The 15336-nt window shown below is 43.5% G+C and overlaps 1 protein-coding gene across 1 annotated transcript; it reads right to left on the bottom strand.

Moving 5' to 3' along the window:
- On the bottom strand, nucleotides 1–13546 carry LOC145814469 (uncharacterized). Its single transcript, XM_082911303.1, has 4 exons — nucleotides 8646–13546; nucleotides 7101–8582; nucleotides 237–328; nucleotides 1–6 (listed from the first exon to the last, which is right to left on the bottom strand). The coding sequence occupies exons 1-4, from the start codon at nucleotides 12613–12615 to the stop codon at nucleotides 1–3; spliced, it is 5550 nt and encodes a 1849-aa protein (XP_082767429.1). The 5' UTR covers nucleotides 12616–13546.
- Nucleotides 13547–15336: the final 1790 nt, after the last annotated feature.

Here is a 15336-nt window from a genome sequence, read left to right as displayed (position 1 = left end):
CTATTCCTAATCAATATCAATAAGATACAAAATAACAAACAAAATCAAAGAAATCAAACACACACAAAGAAATACAATTATTTACATGATTCACTCCAGAATAGAGTTACATCCACAACTGCTACAATTTTCATTATGATCAGAAAATAATATAACTCTCTTAACCTAAAAGAGACACTTTCGTCATCTATTTATAAATATAGAATTAGGGCAACGTAGAAATAACGAAAAATTACCAAAGTACCCCTAGACCCTCTCCCCTTGGGGGAGGCCCTCCTCCCAAACCTTCCATTAGACCCAAGGTTCAGTGAATAGTACTTATCAGGGTCTACAAAATCCAATATCTATGTAAAATTCAAATAAGTAAAATTAAAATAATAAAAAAAATATTGGGTAAATTAAAAATACCCCCCTAAGGTTTGAAAAATTACAAATATCCTCTTGTCAGAATTTTTTATTTAATATAATTAACTACAAAAAAAAAATGAAATTCATAATTGCTTTCCTATACAATAATAAAATTACTTAAATTATTAATTGAAACATGTTTCTAACATCATTAAAAACTATAAATTGACTTGAAATCGAAAATATTTTACCCATAAAGATATTCGTAAGTAAAATGACAAAATACGCATGTGTATATATATATATGTGTGTGTGTGTATTGTAACCCGATTTGAAACAACTAAACCTTACACGAACCGTCTCTCTTTCGCTCTCCTTAAGGCTGCAAATGAACCGAACTGTACATGAACAGGCTTAGCTTGGCTCGTTAAGGGCTCGGCTTGGTTCGGTTCTTTTAGTAAATGAGTCTACTTCGAGCTCGAATATTAGGCTCTTTTAGTAAATAAGTCGAGCTCGAGCTTTGCATAAGTTCGACTTTTTTATCTTTATTTAAATTATATAATAAATGTATTATTTATATATTAAATAATATATAAATATATCTTATCGAACCGAGCCGAGTCGAGCTCGAGTTTCATTAATATTAATAAGTCGAGCCGAGCGTGAGCCTAGTTACTTATCGTGTTGAGGCATAAAAGGATTGTAGAAATCATAATACTAAATAGCTTTGAATAATTAATAGATGAAAAGCACAGAAAATTACTTCGTGAAAAGGAATAAGGATAGATAAAACAATCACGCAAAAAATTGGCATTCCATGGGCAGAGATGCTGAAAGAAAATAGACATATCAACAAAATATAGCTTATAAACATCTCAAAAAAAAAAAAACCAAACGTAACAATAATGAACTCAATCAAATATCCTATTACTTTATGTATAATCTTCACATCCTTCGAGCTTACTCTAAGATGAGTTTTGGCCTCTCTTCTTTCTGAAGTCAAATGTAATAAATAAATAAAAATAATAATCAAATCCCCTAGTTAACAGAAGCATTTAAAAAGGTAAGGTTAATTAATTAAATAATTAGGAAAGCCAATGGATTAAATCTTGGTTCAATACACAAGCCAATAAAAAAAAATTCATATAAAGAATTCAATTTCTAGAACAATGGCTTTAATTGGATTTACAAAAAGAAAAAAAAAATCACATACAAACAAAGATGAACATTGGTTGCTGAAGTTATATATATATATATATATATATATATATATATATATATATATATATATTGTACGGGGAGGAAATAATTCTCCTCGTATAATCCTGTTGACCAAGTCCACGCTCCTCCGTACGACGTCGCTTTGTCACCTGAAAACACAAACGTGAGCTAGCCGGCGGGTGTGTGCCGGAAACCTCTCCGATGCCTAAGTCAGAAAACTTGACAAATAGACAAAGCTCAAAGTTCTCAGAAAGATTTTGTTCAATTACCCCCTCCAAGGTGTTGCTTGTGAGCTTTTATAAGTTTCATATGGCACAATCCTAGTAGGACTCGTATTTCTCCATGCAGAGTCCTCCTAGGATTCAATCTCCTAAGGATAATGCTTATCCTTTTACACCCTCCCCCACTGCTTAAACCAAGTGGGATGGTTTCCTCCACGGCCGAACTTCCATGTAACCGAAGTAAATTGGCTATACCGAGCCACAGAGGGCCGAACCGTCCATAGCTCGGTCTTCTCCTCTAATTCCTTACTTCGGCTGTCCCTGTTCAACCTTGGCGAGCTCAAACTTCCAAGTAACAAGGTCTGACCGACCTAACCACAGTACGTCACGACCGGACTAATTCCAAAACCGGCCTTCCCAGAACATACTGCGGCCGGACTAACTCTGAGACCGGCCTAATTCCGAGTTGCCTACGGACCGGAGTAGCTTTACTTCTCCTTGGACCAAAGCATCTATCTCTTCATGAGCCGGAGTAACCTCACCTCCTTGGGCCGAAGTAACTTTGTCTCCTCAAGACCAGAGTAACCTTGCCCCCTAGGCCGAAGTATCCATTACGGCCTTTTTACTTAATCCTTCGTGTTTTGGGCCTTAAAGCCCAACTCGAAGCTCGGCCCAATTTTTCCCAAAAATTACCCTCTCAATTGCCCCTTAATTCCATCTGCGCAACATGATCGGGATTACCAGTCTACTGGCCGAGCTAGAGTTTATTAAGCTTTTTCAACCGAGCTAAAAACCCTTTAGCCTCTCCAGCCGAGCTAACTTTACCTCGGGCTTCTCTTCGTCCGGTCAAAAACGTCTCTTCAATCACGACTGTAACGCTTCCCTTTCCATAGACACGTGGCAGGATCTGATAAGCCGTGGCCAACTGTTACGCCGCCCTGCAGAAATTTCGTACTGTTCCCGCCTCTTTTTGCCGCCTTTTTCTCTCCCTTCTTTCACAAAACAACCCTTCATCTCGTATCATTCACTCACACCTTGCTGTTCATCTTCTCTCTGTGTTCTTGAACCTTCGAGTTTTCAAAATTTTGAGCTTGCTGCGTCCGCGTCACTATTTGCTGCTACTGCCTCCATCTTTAGCTCCTCTTTCAATCTGGTAAGTGAATCCATTTTCTTCCTCTCTTTTTGCTTATGTTGCTTTTACCCCCGTTTTGTGCAACTGTATATCTTGTTTTCGTATGCTTTTTGCAAATATTTTCTCCATGTATCTGCTCTGCTTTTGTACTTTCTATGAAGAAACCAGTAGAACTTGTATGTGTATGAACTATTTTGTAGGAAGATAGTCTTAGATCCAAAATCACCTAGCAACCGGACTAGAAAACTGTTTGTGTTATGTATGTAGACAGATTCAGAACATAACCGAACTAGAACTTGTAGAAACATCAGTAGTTTCTTCTGACCCACTCTAGCCAATGATAAGTTTGCCGTTACCGAACTAGGTACTTCGGTCTCCAACCGAGCTAAGACCTTGGGGCCAAGCCGGCTTTCTTAGTTCTGTAACCGAACTCAGAAAGCTGCCCCTAGGCGTTAGACCGGTCTAAAACTGCTCAAAACCGAGCTAAGAAACCTTCTGATTTGTAGACGGGGTAGAACCAGCCCTTTAAGCCGAAGTAGGATTTGTATATCTTGCTTATAATTTGTAGCGCGGTCCAACGATCTGTGCTTAACCCCCTTGCTTTCTACTTTGCAGACTTAGGTTGCCCAGGCACTCCTACGTGTGCTCAACCGAGCTACTGAGCCAAATTTTTGTACCGAAATAATTTATTCGTAACTTATACAACAAATGGGTAAGTATAGATATTTAGTCGAAACCCCTGGTGGCATGGCCGAATTCAGGCAGGACTACCAGATTCCTGATGATGTCCAACTGGAGTTGGCCAAGAAAGATGCTACTCCCTGGGACAATGAAGGCTCCGTCCCCTTTACCCTTCAGTCAATAATTGAAACCGGACTACGGTTTCCTGTCCAACCGCTCATCTGCGAATTTCTTAGACAGACTAGGTTATGTCCTACCCAACTGTCCACCAATACATACCGTATTATAATGGGAATAGACGCATTAAACCACCAAACCGGACTAAATCTCGGTCTAGCCGAAATATTCCATCAGTATTCCATCGGCTCAAAGAATGCTGGGTGGGTCTACTACCTCAGAATTCGCCGCCGCCGAGAGAAGATAATTAAGCACACTCCGGATAAAGATCTTAACGATGATGATTTCCTTTGGGTCTCTGGGAATTTTGAGGATTTTCAAGCTCAAATTCCTGGCCGACCTACCGGTATAGCGGTCGCCGCAAAGCAAAGGTAACTGATTTTCTTCTCGAGGAGGCACCGGAGCCGGACCCAACTCTGCCCGAGATAAGACTTGTCCCTCTAACAGCCGAAGAAGAGATGGCGAAAAGGAGCAGAGTTAGGGCCCTTCTTACCGAAACGGCTAGGCCCGAAGTAACGCCTCCCAGTCAATCGCAGCCTGCCGTTGTCGCCCTCCCTTCCCAACAGCCATCCTCTTCCCGCCGGGCCAAACGTCCCCGGACTGCCGAACCCGAACGAGTTTTGGTTGATGAAGAACCTGTCATTCAGCCGAGCTTACCACCAAGCCCTCGACCGGAGTCTTCCGACCGGACCATCAGTTGCTGGGCACCGAAGCTATCTTTCAACGACCGAGACATTCTGGAAACAGACTCGGTTGTTGCTGAGAAGGACCACCTGTTGGCCATCAATTTGGCCAAGAGTGTGTGTCTGCCTAAAGATATGGAACATCACCACAAACAGTTAACCACCGAGCTGAAGTCCATCCGGTCCGCCACGAAATCAATGATTCTGGTAAGTAACTTCGGTCGTATTTCTGTTTTTCTACTTTTCTTTTTCTTCGGCTAAATTGAAGTTGTTGCTTTGTCAGGCTATCCAGAAAAATCAAATCACCCATAGGAAGGTGCTGGAGCTGAGGAAAGTGACAAGGCAAGCTGCGGCAGAGGCAGAGGCGAAATCGGCCGAACTAGAGGAGGCCAGAAAGGAAATGGCCGAACTCCGAGGTGAGGTCGGTCGTCTGACCGGAATGGTTAGTTCGGCCGAGGCCGAAAAGCAAAAGACTGCCATTGTGCTGAAGGACAAGTACTTGCGCGAGTTGCTAAAACTTGAAAGAAAGAAGGATGCCGAAATAAAAGAGAAGGTGAAGGAAGCCGACAAACAAGGCTTCAAGAGGGCAGAGGATGCTTATGCCCAACAATGCAATGCGGCCAAGGATCTGTTCTTTAAGTGCGGCTGGAGGGGAGCCGTTGAGAAGCTCGGTCATGATCCTCAGACCGAGGTTTTCAACCCTCCAGCCTACTTTATACCGAACTCCCTGATGGATTATGCCACGGCCATGCAACAGCAGTTCCTTGAGGGCTCAGATGATGAAGATTCTGATGAAGACTCTGCCCCTGAGGATACTTCGGTTGTGAATGCAGATCAGGTAGTTCGGTCGGAGCCCGTGGTGGAAGATCTAACTCTTGATCAACCAATTGAAGCCGTGGCTCCAGCCGAACCCGTTCTTCCTTCTGAAAGTGTTGTAGCGCCCGAAACCGGTCTTCGGGTTGACGCCGATGCTGCCTTTGACGCCGAAATAGATGAACTCTTCTCTTAATTTTGTAATCTTTTCTTTGTAACCGAACTAAGCAGCCTTGTAATGACTTCTTTTTTTGAATGAAAATTTTACTTCAACTCTTATTCCGGTTGTGATATGTATGCCTGTGTTTTGTCATGCCTTTACTTACTCCAACTGTTATTTCGGTTTTGGCTTTCTAAAATATGCTTGCCAGCCAACCACTCTTTAGCCGATATACTTACTTCGGCTGAGGAGTATACAGTGTTGGTTTTAATCCAGCCAACCACTCTTCAGCCATACACGTACTTCGGCTGAAGAGTAATAAGAGTTGGTTTATTCAAACCACTCTTTCAGCTAACCACTCTTCAGCCATATACTTACTTCGGCTGAAGAGTAACAAGAGTTGGTTTATTCCAGCCAACCACTCTTCAGTCATACACTTACTTCGGCTGAAGAGTAACAAGAGTTGGTTTATTCCAGCCAACCACTCTTCAGCCATACACTTACTTCGGCTGAAGAGTAACAAGAGTTGGTTTATTCCAGCCAACCACTCTTCAGCCATACACTTACTTCGGCTGAAGAGTAACAAGAGTTGGTTTATTCCGGCCAACTACTCTTCAGCCATACTCGTACTTCGGCTGAAGAGTAACAAGAGTTGGTTTATTCCAGCCAACCTCTAAGTTAGTTTTTCCAGCTAACTTAGAATAATGTTTGGTTATTCCGACCAAACGTCCTGCAGCCTGGATCCTTATCATGGGCTTAGGAAGGGTGTTGGTTTATTCCAGCCAACCTCTAAGTTAGTTTTTCCAGTTAACTTAGAATAAAGTTTGGTTATTCCGACCAAACGTCCTGCAGCCTGGATCCTTATCCTGGGCTTAGGAAGGGTGTTGGTTTATTCCAGCCAACCTCTAAGTTAGTTTTTCCAGTTAACTTAGAATAAAGTTTGGTTATTCCGACCAAACGTCCTGCAGCCTGGATCCTTATCCTGGGCTTAGGAAGGGTGTTGGTTTATTCCAGCCAACCTCTAAGTTAGTTTTTCCAGCTAACTTAGAATAAAATGCTCGCTATGTGCCTGACCTTACTGAAGCTAACTTTTACAAAGAACAACTTGTGATAAAAAGAATTTCTCGCTTTATTGAAGGAAGAGGAAATTACATATGTTTGAAAAAGAAAAAGCTAAAAGTAAAATAACTTGAGATTGGCCGTGTTCCATGGCCTAGGGATTGTCTTGCCATCCTTGTCTTCTAGGTGGTATGCCCCTTTGCCTGCTAATCCAACCACCTTATAAGGACCTTCCCAATTTGGGCCTAACTTGCCGTCTCCTGGGATTAGGGTGTTTCCCATTACTTTGCGTAGTACCCAATCCCCAATCTTGAATTGTCTTGGATGTACCTTTTTGCTGTATTTTCTGATTAACTCTCGTTGGTAGGCGGCGATGTGAACCATTGCTTTTTCTCTTCTTTCTTCTACAAGGTCGAGTTCTAAGGCTATGGCTTCTCCATTTAAGTCTGGATCAAAATTTTCGCTTCGAATTGTGGGGAGGCCAACTTCTAGTGGGATCACCGCTTCCATTCCATAGGCTAAGGAGAATGGTGTTTCTCCTGTTGATCGCCGAGGCGTGGTTCGGTAAGCCCATAAGACGTGAGGGAGTTCGTCCGCCCATTTGCCTTTTGCTTTCTCTAGCCTTTTCTTTAGTCCATCCAAGATGACTTTATTTGATGCTTCAGCTTGCCCATTTGCTTGAGGATATGCCGGAGTAGAATTGTAGAACTCTATCTTGTATTCTTCGCAAAAGCTTCTAAAGATCCTGCCGTCGAACTGAGTTCCATTGTCTGAGATCAGTGCTCTTGGTATGCCAAACCGAGTGATAATATTCTGCCAAACAAACTTCTTCACATCCTTCTCTTTAATTGACGCCAATGCTTCTGCTTCCACCCACTTTGTGAAGTAGTCTGTTGCTGCGAGAAAGAATTTTCTGCCACCGGGCGCTGTTGGAAGTGGTCCTACTATGTCCAAGCCCCACATTGCGAAAGGCCATGGGCTAGTTAAGGGTAGGAGTTCTCTTGCTGGTTGATGTATTTGGTGTGCGAATTTCTGGCATTTTTCACACTTCTTCACATATTTTTCTGAGTCTGCTTGCATATATGGCCACCAATATCCTTGCGAAATAGCCCTGTAGGCGAGCGACCTTCCCCCTTGATGACTTCCACATACCCCTTCATGTATTTCGAATAGGAAGGCTTCTACTTTGCTGGGGTGAACGCACTTGAGGTAAGGCCCGGAGAATGACTTCTTGTATAATGCCAAAGATGGAGATAGCCAAAATCGCTGCGACTTTGCCCTGATTTTGTTGGCTTCTTTTTTCTCTGCTGGTAGGATGCCGTCTTTTAGGAACAGGATGATGGGATCCATCCATGAAGGGCCTAATTCAGTGCAATATACTTCTTCTGCTTCGGGGTCTTCTATACTTGGTCTTGGTAAGAAGTCGATGAGTAATGGATGAGGGATCGATGTATCTGCCATTGAGGCCAGGCCTGCTAGCTCGTCCGCTCGGCTGTTTTCCTCCCTGCCAATTTGTTCTATCCTTACCACATCAAACTTCTTGATCTCTGTTCTGACTAACTCTTGGTACTTGGCCATTCTGTCGTCCTTTGCTTCGTATTCGCCCGAAATTTGGTTTACCACCAGCAGAGAGTCACTGTATACCATTAGTTCGGCTGCTTTCATGAAGTGTGCTGACTTAAGTCCTGCGATAAGCGCCTCATACTCTGCTTCATTGTTGGATGCTGGGAAGCCAAGGTTGATTGCTTGTTCTATAACCAGGCCGTCTGGAGAGATGAGGACTATGCCAAGCCCTGCACCATGTCGGTTGGATGCTCCATCCACAAAGAGCTTCCACATCTCTCCAACAAATAGTTTCCAGCATGTGGAAGGGTCAGACGATGCCGTGGGGTCAAGGATGGTGTTTTCTTCAAAGTCCATATTGGCTGTCTGCCCTTCGTCCTCTGTTTGAACTGCTGGTGAGCCTTTGTTTGGCTCCTCCTTGTCGTCCTTAATGTGGTCTGCCTTTGTGCTTGATGGACTACTTTCCACTAGGGGTTGCGCTATTCCGGCGTCAACTTCCGTCTCCAGTTCGGTCGATGGACTACCTTTCACTAGGGGTTGCGCTATTCCGGCGTCAACTTCCGTCTCCAGTTCGGTCGATGGACTACCTTTCACTAGGGGTTGCGCTATTCCGGCGTCAACTTCCGTCCCTAGTTCGGTTGAGTCAGTCAGGTCGACTGGACAGATATGATGACTTCCAGGAGTAAACTCTACGACGAAGTCTGCCAAAGATTGAGCTTTTATTGCGGTCTTTGGTTGGAACTTGATATCGAATTGTCCCAGCTCTACTGCCCATTTCAAAATTCGCCCACTGAAGTTCGCCCTTTCAAACAGAGCTTTTAATGGGAAGGCCGTAAGGACGACTATGGTGTGGGCATGAAAGTAGTGCGCCAATTTCCTGGATGCCATCATTAATGCTAATGCTAGTTTCTCCAATGGTAAGTACCTTGTTTCGGCTCCCAACAATGTCTTGCTGACATAAAAGATGGGCAAGTGTTGTATTCCTTCTGCACGAACCAACACTGCGCTGACTGCGTGTTGAGAGACTGCTAGGTACAAAAAGAGTTCTTCACCAGGTACTGGAGTAACAAGTAGTGGTGGGGAAGACATGTATTCCTTCAAGCTTTCCAGAGCTCGGTCGCATTCTTCATCCCACTCAAACTTGGCCTTTAATGCTTGGAAGAAAGGTCGTAGTCTGTCCGACGATCTGCTTATGAACCGGTTGAGTGCAGCCGCCATACCAGTAAGATGCTGCACTTCTTTGACTGAGTTTGGTCTCTCCAACTCCTGGATCGCTTTGATCTGAGAGGGGTCGGCTTCTATACCTCGGTTGGTCACCAGGAAGCCCAAGAATTTGCCAGATCTAACTCCGAATGCGCATTTGGACGCATTGAGGCGTAGCTTGTGTTTCTTCAGGATCTGGAACATCTCGCCTAAGTCTTTCAGATGGTCATTCTCATCCTTGCTTTTGACCACCATGTCGTCGATGTACGCCTCCATTGTTCTGCCTAACAATGGTTCAAACATCTTGGTGACCATCCTTTGGAATGTCGCCCCTGCGTTCTTTAGGCCAAAGGGCATGACCTTGTAGCAATATAACCCCCTTGGTGTTGTGAAGGAAGTGACCTCCTGGTCTGGTTCATGCATGGCGATCTGGTGGTAGCCTCTGTATGCATCCAAAAAGCTAAGTCGGTTATGTCCTGCTGTTAAGTCCACCAGTTGATCTATCCTTGGTAGGGGGAAGCTATCTTTTGGGCACGCTTTGTTGACTGTTTTGTAGTCGACGCAGACACGCCATTTACCATTCTTTTTTGGCACTACGACGGTGTTGGAGATCCATTTTGGGTAGTGCACTTCTCTTATTGCTCCTGCCTCCAGCAGGTTGCCTACTTCCTCCGCCACTATTTCGGCGTGGTGGAGTGCCGATCTGCGTGTGCGTTGAATGACTGGTCTGGCGGATGGGTGGACATTGAGTTGGTGACTGATGAAGTTTGGATCAATGCCTGGCATGTCGTACGGTGTCCAGGCAAACACTTCGATGTTAGAGGTCAAGAATTCCATGACCTCTAATCTCTCAGCGCTGGACAATGATGAGCCAAGCAAGAAGAACTTATCCGGGTTCTTCTCATCTATTTTTACCTCCACCAAGTCTTCCACCGCTTTCTGATCAGCTTCTTTGCCGACGTCAGCGAATAGTTCATTACTCTCTAGTTCTTCCACCGAATGAACGTATCCTTTGGCAGCTCGGCTTCCATTTGCTGTGGCGAAGCACTGTTTTGACATGATCTGATCGCCATAGACTTCTTCAATTATACCGGCGTCACTGGGGAACCGCATTACCTGATGGTAAGACGACGCCACCGAACGCATGGCATGCAGCCATGTTCTGCCCAGGATGATGTTGTAGGTGGAGGGGACCTTCAATACCCAGAACTCTACCTGTTTTGATACACTTCCAGCTCTGACTGGAAGGATTATTTTGCCGACAGGCCACTCTGGCATGGAGTTGAATCCAATCAGGGGAGAAACTGCAGGTGCCAAGTCTTTGTCTTGCAGCTTTAGTTGTTTGAATGTGTCGTAATACATGATCTCACATGAACTACCCTGGTCAATCAGAATCCGCTTGACGTCAAAATCCTTGACTCGGAGAGTGACAACCAGGGCATCATTATGGGGGCAGTAAATTCGTTCCAAGTCCTTATCCGAAAAGGACATGACGTTTGTTGCCTCTGTCCTCCCCTTCTTGATGGCGGGTTGGGAACTTAATACTTCCCTAAAGTGTTCAGCCTTCTTGATTGAACCTCTAAGCTCGCATACGCGCTCAGGTTCAAAAACTCCATGAATTACATTGATAATGCCTTGTGGTGGTGCGTCGTTTGGCATTCTGTTGGGTTGGTCATGATCTTGGGGGGCCGGTTGCGCTCCTCCTTCAATGTATTCGTCCAAGTGGCCTGCTGCCACCAATTCTTCTAAATGCTGTCTTAGGGGCGTGCAATTCTCAGTTCGGTGCCCCTTTTCTTTGTGGAAGGTGCACCGTGATCTGTCGTCGTAATTCTTCTGAGCTTCTCCAAGCTTGGCTGGCCATTTGACAAAAGGCTCATCCTTGATTTCGCTCAGAATCCGATATATTGGTTTTTTGAACACCGTGGTTATGGCAGTGCGAATTCTTAGCCATCTTTTGTCTGGGTCTTCTCCGTTATCTCGTCTGCCACGTCCATTTTTGTTACTTCGGTCTACCGTATTAACCTTTGCTGAGGTTTTCTTTTCTGGTACCGTGGCCGCACTTGTTTTGGCTTTGGAACGTGCGCCATCTTCTTCTACCCTGATGTGCTGATGCACTCTCTCCATCAGGGCTTCCATGGTGAGGGGTGGCATCATGGTAATTGAATCCCTTAGTCGGTTCCCTACTGGTAGGCCTCTTTTATATTGTGCAATGGCTAGATTGGTGGGGCAGTCTCCTATCTGGTTGAATGTCTCCCAGTAGCGACTGTTGTAAGATTTGAGGGTTTCTTTCTCACCCATGTCGATGGAGAGTAGCTGGTCTATCTCCACCGGTGTTTTAGTATTTGTCCGAAACCTTGTTACGAATGCTTCTGCCAATTGGGCCCAGGAGGCTATGCTACCTTCTGGGAGCTTTTCGAACCAAGTCAAGCCCAGGTCGCCCAGACTTGATGGGAAAAGTATGCACATTAAGGCCTCGTTTCGCCTGTACACGGCCATGACTTGGCGAAAGTGGCTCAAGTGTGAATACGGGTCCGTCTTCCCTTCATATGTATTGAACTTCGGCTGAAGGAAGCCTGATGGTAGGGGAGCGTTTTCGATCGCTGGGACAAACGGCGAAGTCTGTAGTCTTGCCAATGCTTTGTCCGCTGGTTCGTAGGCCGGTCGCGGTATTGGCATTCCAACCTCGACGCTTCCATGCGTTCGAGGAGCCAACCGCTGTAGAGCCGAAATTCGGTGTGGATCCCTTGCCCTGGCATCCTCCTTGCATCGTGCTTTTTCTTCTAGCACGGTTCGTAAGTCGGATGACCTGGGTAGCTCGGTTTGTCTGGATCTGGTTTGGTGTGAATGTGAAGGCCAATACGTACTTCCTTCAGTATATGATCTTTCGGATCTCGTCCTCTCAGACCTGGAGTGACGAGTTCTTGAAGATAAGGAGTGAGTGTCGCCTGTCCTGAGGCTTCTGCTCTCTCCTTGGGAGGGCGTAGTATTCCTACTACGATTCTCTGAGTGGCGAGGGGGCGTTTTATGCTTGCGCCCCTCTCCTGTCGCCACATCTTTATTCTTCATTTGGCGTTTCAAGGCCTCCATGTCCGCCGCCATCCTTCGAATTAGTTCATCTTGTTCCTTCACGCGATCTTCCAGGGCTTGAGGATCAATCCTCCTCCTTTGTCTGTCAGGACTCTGAGAGTGACGAGGGCTGCTATTCCGCCTTCCCCTGCCACTCCTCCTGGAGTTATGTTGTTGGAGTTCCAACTCCGCCATGGGAGGGACGGAAGGTAATCCTTCTCGCCTTGCGCCCCCCTCTGGAGTTAGTCCGTCGACGGCGGACTGCGGTAGTTCTTCAATGTGTGCCATTGACTTGAGAAAAAAAGGAGAAGCTTAGTCAAGAGGTTTTGTTCTTGTCTGTTCTTCCCACAGACGGCGCCAATTGTACGGGGAGGAAATAATTCTCCTCGTATAATCCTGTTGACCAAGTCCACGCTCCTCCGTACGACGTCGCTTTGTCACCTGAAAACACAAACGTGAGCTAGCCGGCGGGTGTGTGCCGGAAACCTCTCCGATGCCTAAGTCAGAAAACTTGACAAATAGACAAAGCTCAAAGTTCTCAGAAAGATTTTGTTCAATTACCCCCTCCAAGGTGTTGCTTGTGAGCTTTTATAAGTTTCATATGGCACAATCCTAGTAGGACTCGTATTTCTCCATGCAGAGTCCTCCTAGGATTCAATCTCCTAAGGATAATGCTTATCCTTTTACACCCTCCCCCACTGCTTAAACCAAGTGGGATGGTTTCCTCCACGGCCGAACTTCCATGTAACCGAAGTAAATTGGCTATACCGAGCCACAGAGGGCCGAACCGTCCATAGCTCGGTCTTCTCCTCTAATTCCTTACTTCGGCTGTCCCTGTTCAACCTTGGCGAGCTCAAACTTCCAAGTAACAAGGTCTGACCGACCTAACCACAGTACGTCACGACCGGACTAATTCCAAAACCGGCCTTCCCAGAACATACTGCGGCCGGACTAACTCTGAGACCGGCCTAATTCCGAGTTGCCTACGGACCGGAGTAGCTTTACTTCTCCTTGGACCAAAGCATCTATCTCTTCATGAGCCGGAGTAACCTCACCTCCTTGGGCCGAAGTAACTTTGTCTCCTCAAGACCGGAGTAACCTTGCCCCCTAGGCCGAAGTATCCATTACGGCCTTTTTACTTAATCCTTCGTGTTTTGGGCCTTAAAGCCCAACTCGAAGCTCGGCCCAATTTTTCCCAAAAATTACCCTCTCATATATATACATATATTATATGTATCTAGAGCATATACACTAGAGAGAGAGAGAGCAACGGACGAAACTATTACACAGAGAGAGCATCGAGAGAGAGAGACTACAGCGGTGGTGGTGAGCCGATCAACACAGCAGTGGCAGTGAGGAAAAGAGAGGCTAACGATCGGCGGCAAGGGAAGCAGAAACCAACGGCGGTGGTGAGGAAAGGCTATCGGCGGTGAGCCGACGGTGAATCGATGAAATGTTAGCAGCGGCGGTGAGGAAACTCAGTCCCGTGAATGAGTGTAAGATGTTTATGTGTGTGTGAAATTAGGTTTGATGGAGAAATTATTTTGTGTGTGTGTGTGTGTGTGTGTGTGTGTGTGTGTGAGGTCTATGTGTATAACCAAGCATAACAGGCTTTTTTTTTTTTTTTTTTAAGAAGAACAGATCTGCTTCCATAGACGCCAATGTATTTTCATTTCCCTCTAAAATATTTAACAACTAAATCATTTATTGGTGACAAAATTATTTCTTCACCAAAGATAAAAATATTGGCCACAAAAATAGTTTTGTCACTAAATGATATTAAAATATTAAAAATTATTGGTGACAAAAATATATTCGTCATTAATAATTTTATAATTGGTGACCAATTGTTTCGTCACCAAAAGTCTCAAAATTTTGATACCCTCCGAAAAAATAGCTAGGAAATCTTCCGTGACAAAAAAAATATAAATAATGACGAAAAATAATTTCGTCACCTAATTTTTTTATTATGTATTTGGATTGGTGATGAAATTTTATTTTTGTCTCTAAAATTGGTACATATGGAGATGGAAGATTATTTTCGTCATTAAAAGATACATATTTTGTGATAAAATTTATTTTCGTCATTAGTTTTCATCTCTAAAGACTATTTTTATTGTAGTGAGTGTGTACATGAAAGTAGTTTTCATGTATGGTACCTAAAAACATATGCACCATTGGATTTGGATAGGATGAATTCCTAACGATTAGATGTATTATGACTAAAAATAGATAGGAAATTAAGGTGGTTTTTCAAAAGGTAAAGTAGTTTTAGTTAATTTAAGAATGAACAAATAGATCTAACTTACTATTTATTACAAACATATTTACTATTTATCATTAACTCACTTACTACTTGTTATAAATAAATTTACTATTTGAATATAAATAAAATACAACTCAACAATATTACCTATTAATTAGGTCACATTTTTTGTCTCAAAAGTTGTGGCCTCTTTTGTATTATAAATTAATTTTAAATACATGAAACTAATGACACACTATATATAACTATTTTCCCTTTATATTTAGTCTTTTTTGTAAGGAGTGATGCTACACTTACCACCTATGTATATCACTTTTAATATATCAACTCATGTGTCAGTACTGCATTGAAGATAAACATTAGTGATGGAATACATTACACCAATGATATGTTGACACATACGGTAGTACATTAAAAGTCATGTAAACTAGTGATAAGTATATTATTAGTCTTTTGTGAGTTGTAGAAAGTAAAATATGGCATGTGAATATTAATTTATTAAAATTTGTTACTAATTTACCAAATTTTATAAAGTCATTATTGTGAAAAAAACACTTTTCAAAATAATATTAAAAATAAATAAAACAAGTACAAATAAATTGTAAACTATTTTCTTTTAAAATGTAAATTATTTAAACTTATTTTTTGTAAAAATTAATTTAAAAGAAGTACCCCTTTTTTTAACCAACGACACCTCAAGGAATTAATTACTATTTAAGAATTTGAGATCCATAGTTTGTTTT

Source organism: Camellia sinensis, unplaced genomic scaffold (genome assembly GCF_055761805.1).
Source record: "Camellia sinensis isolate YWXY unplaced genomic scaffold, ASM5576180v1 Unanchor10, whole genome shotgun sequence".
Lineage (NCBI taxonomy): Eukaryota > Viridiplantae > Streptophyta > Magnoliopsida > Ericales > Theaceae > Camellia > Camellia sinensis.
Note: the sequence above shows the minus strand (reverse complement) of the source record. Positions and strands in the feature narration are given on the sequence as shown.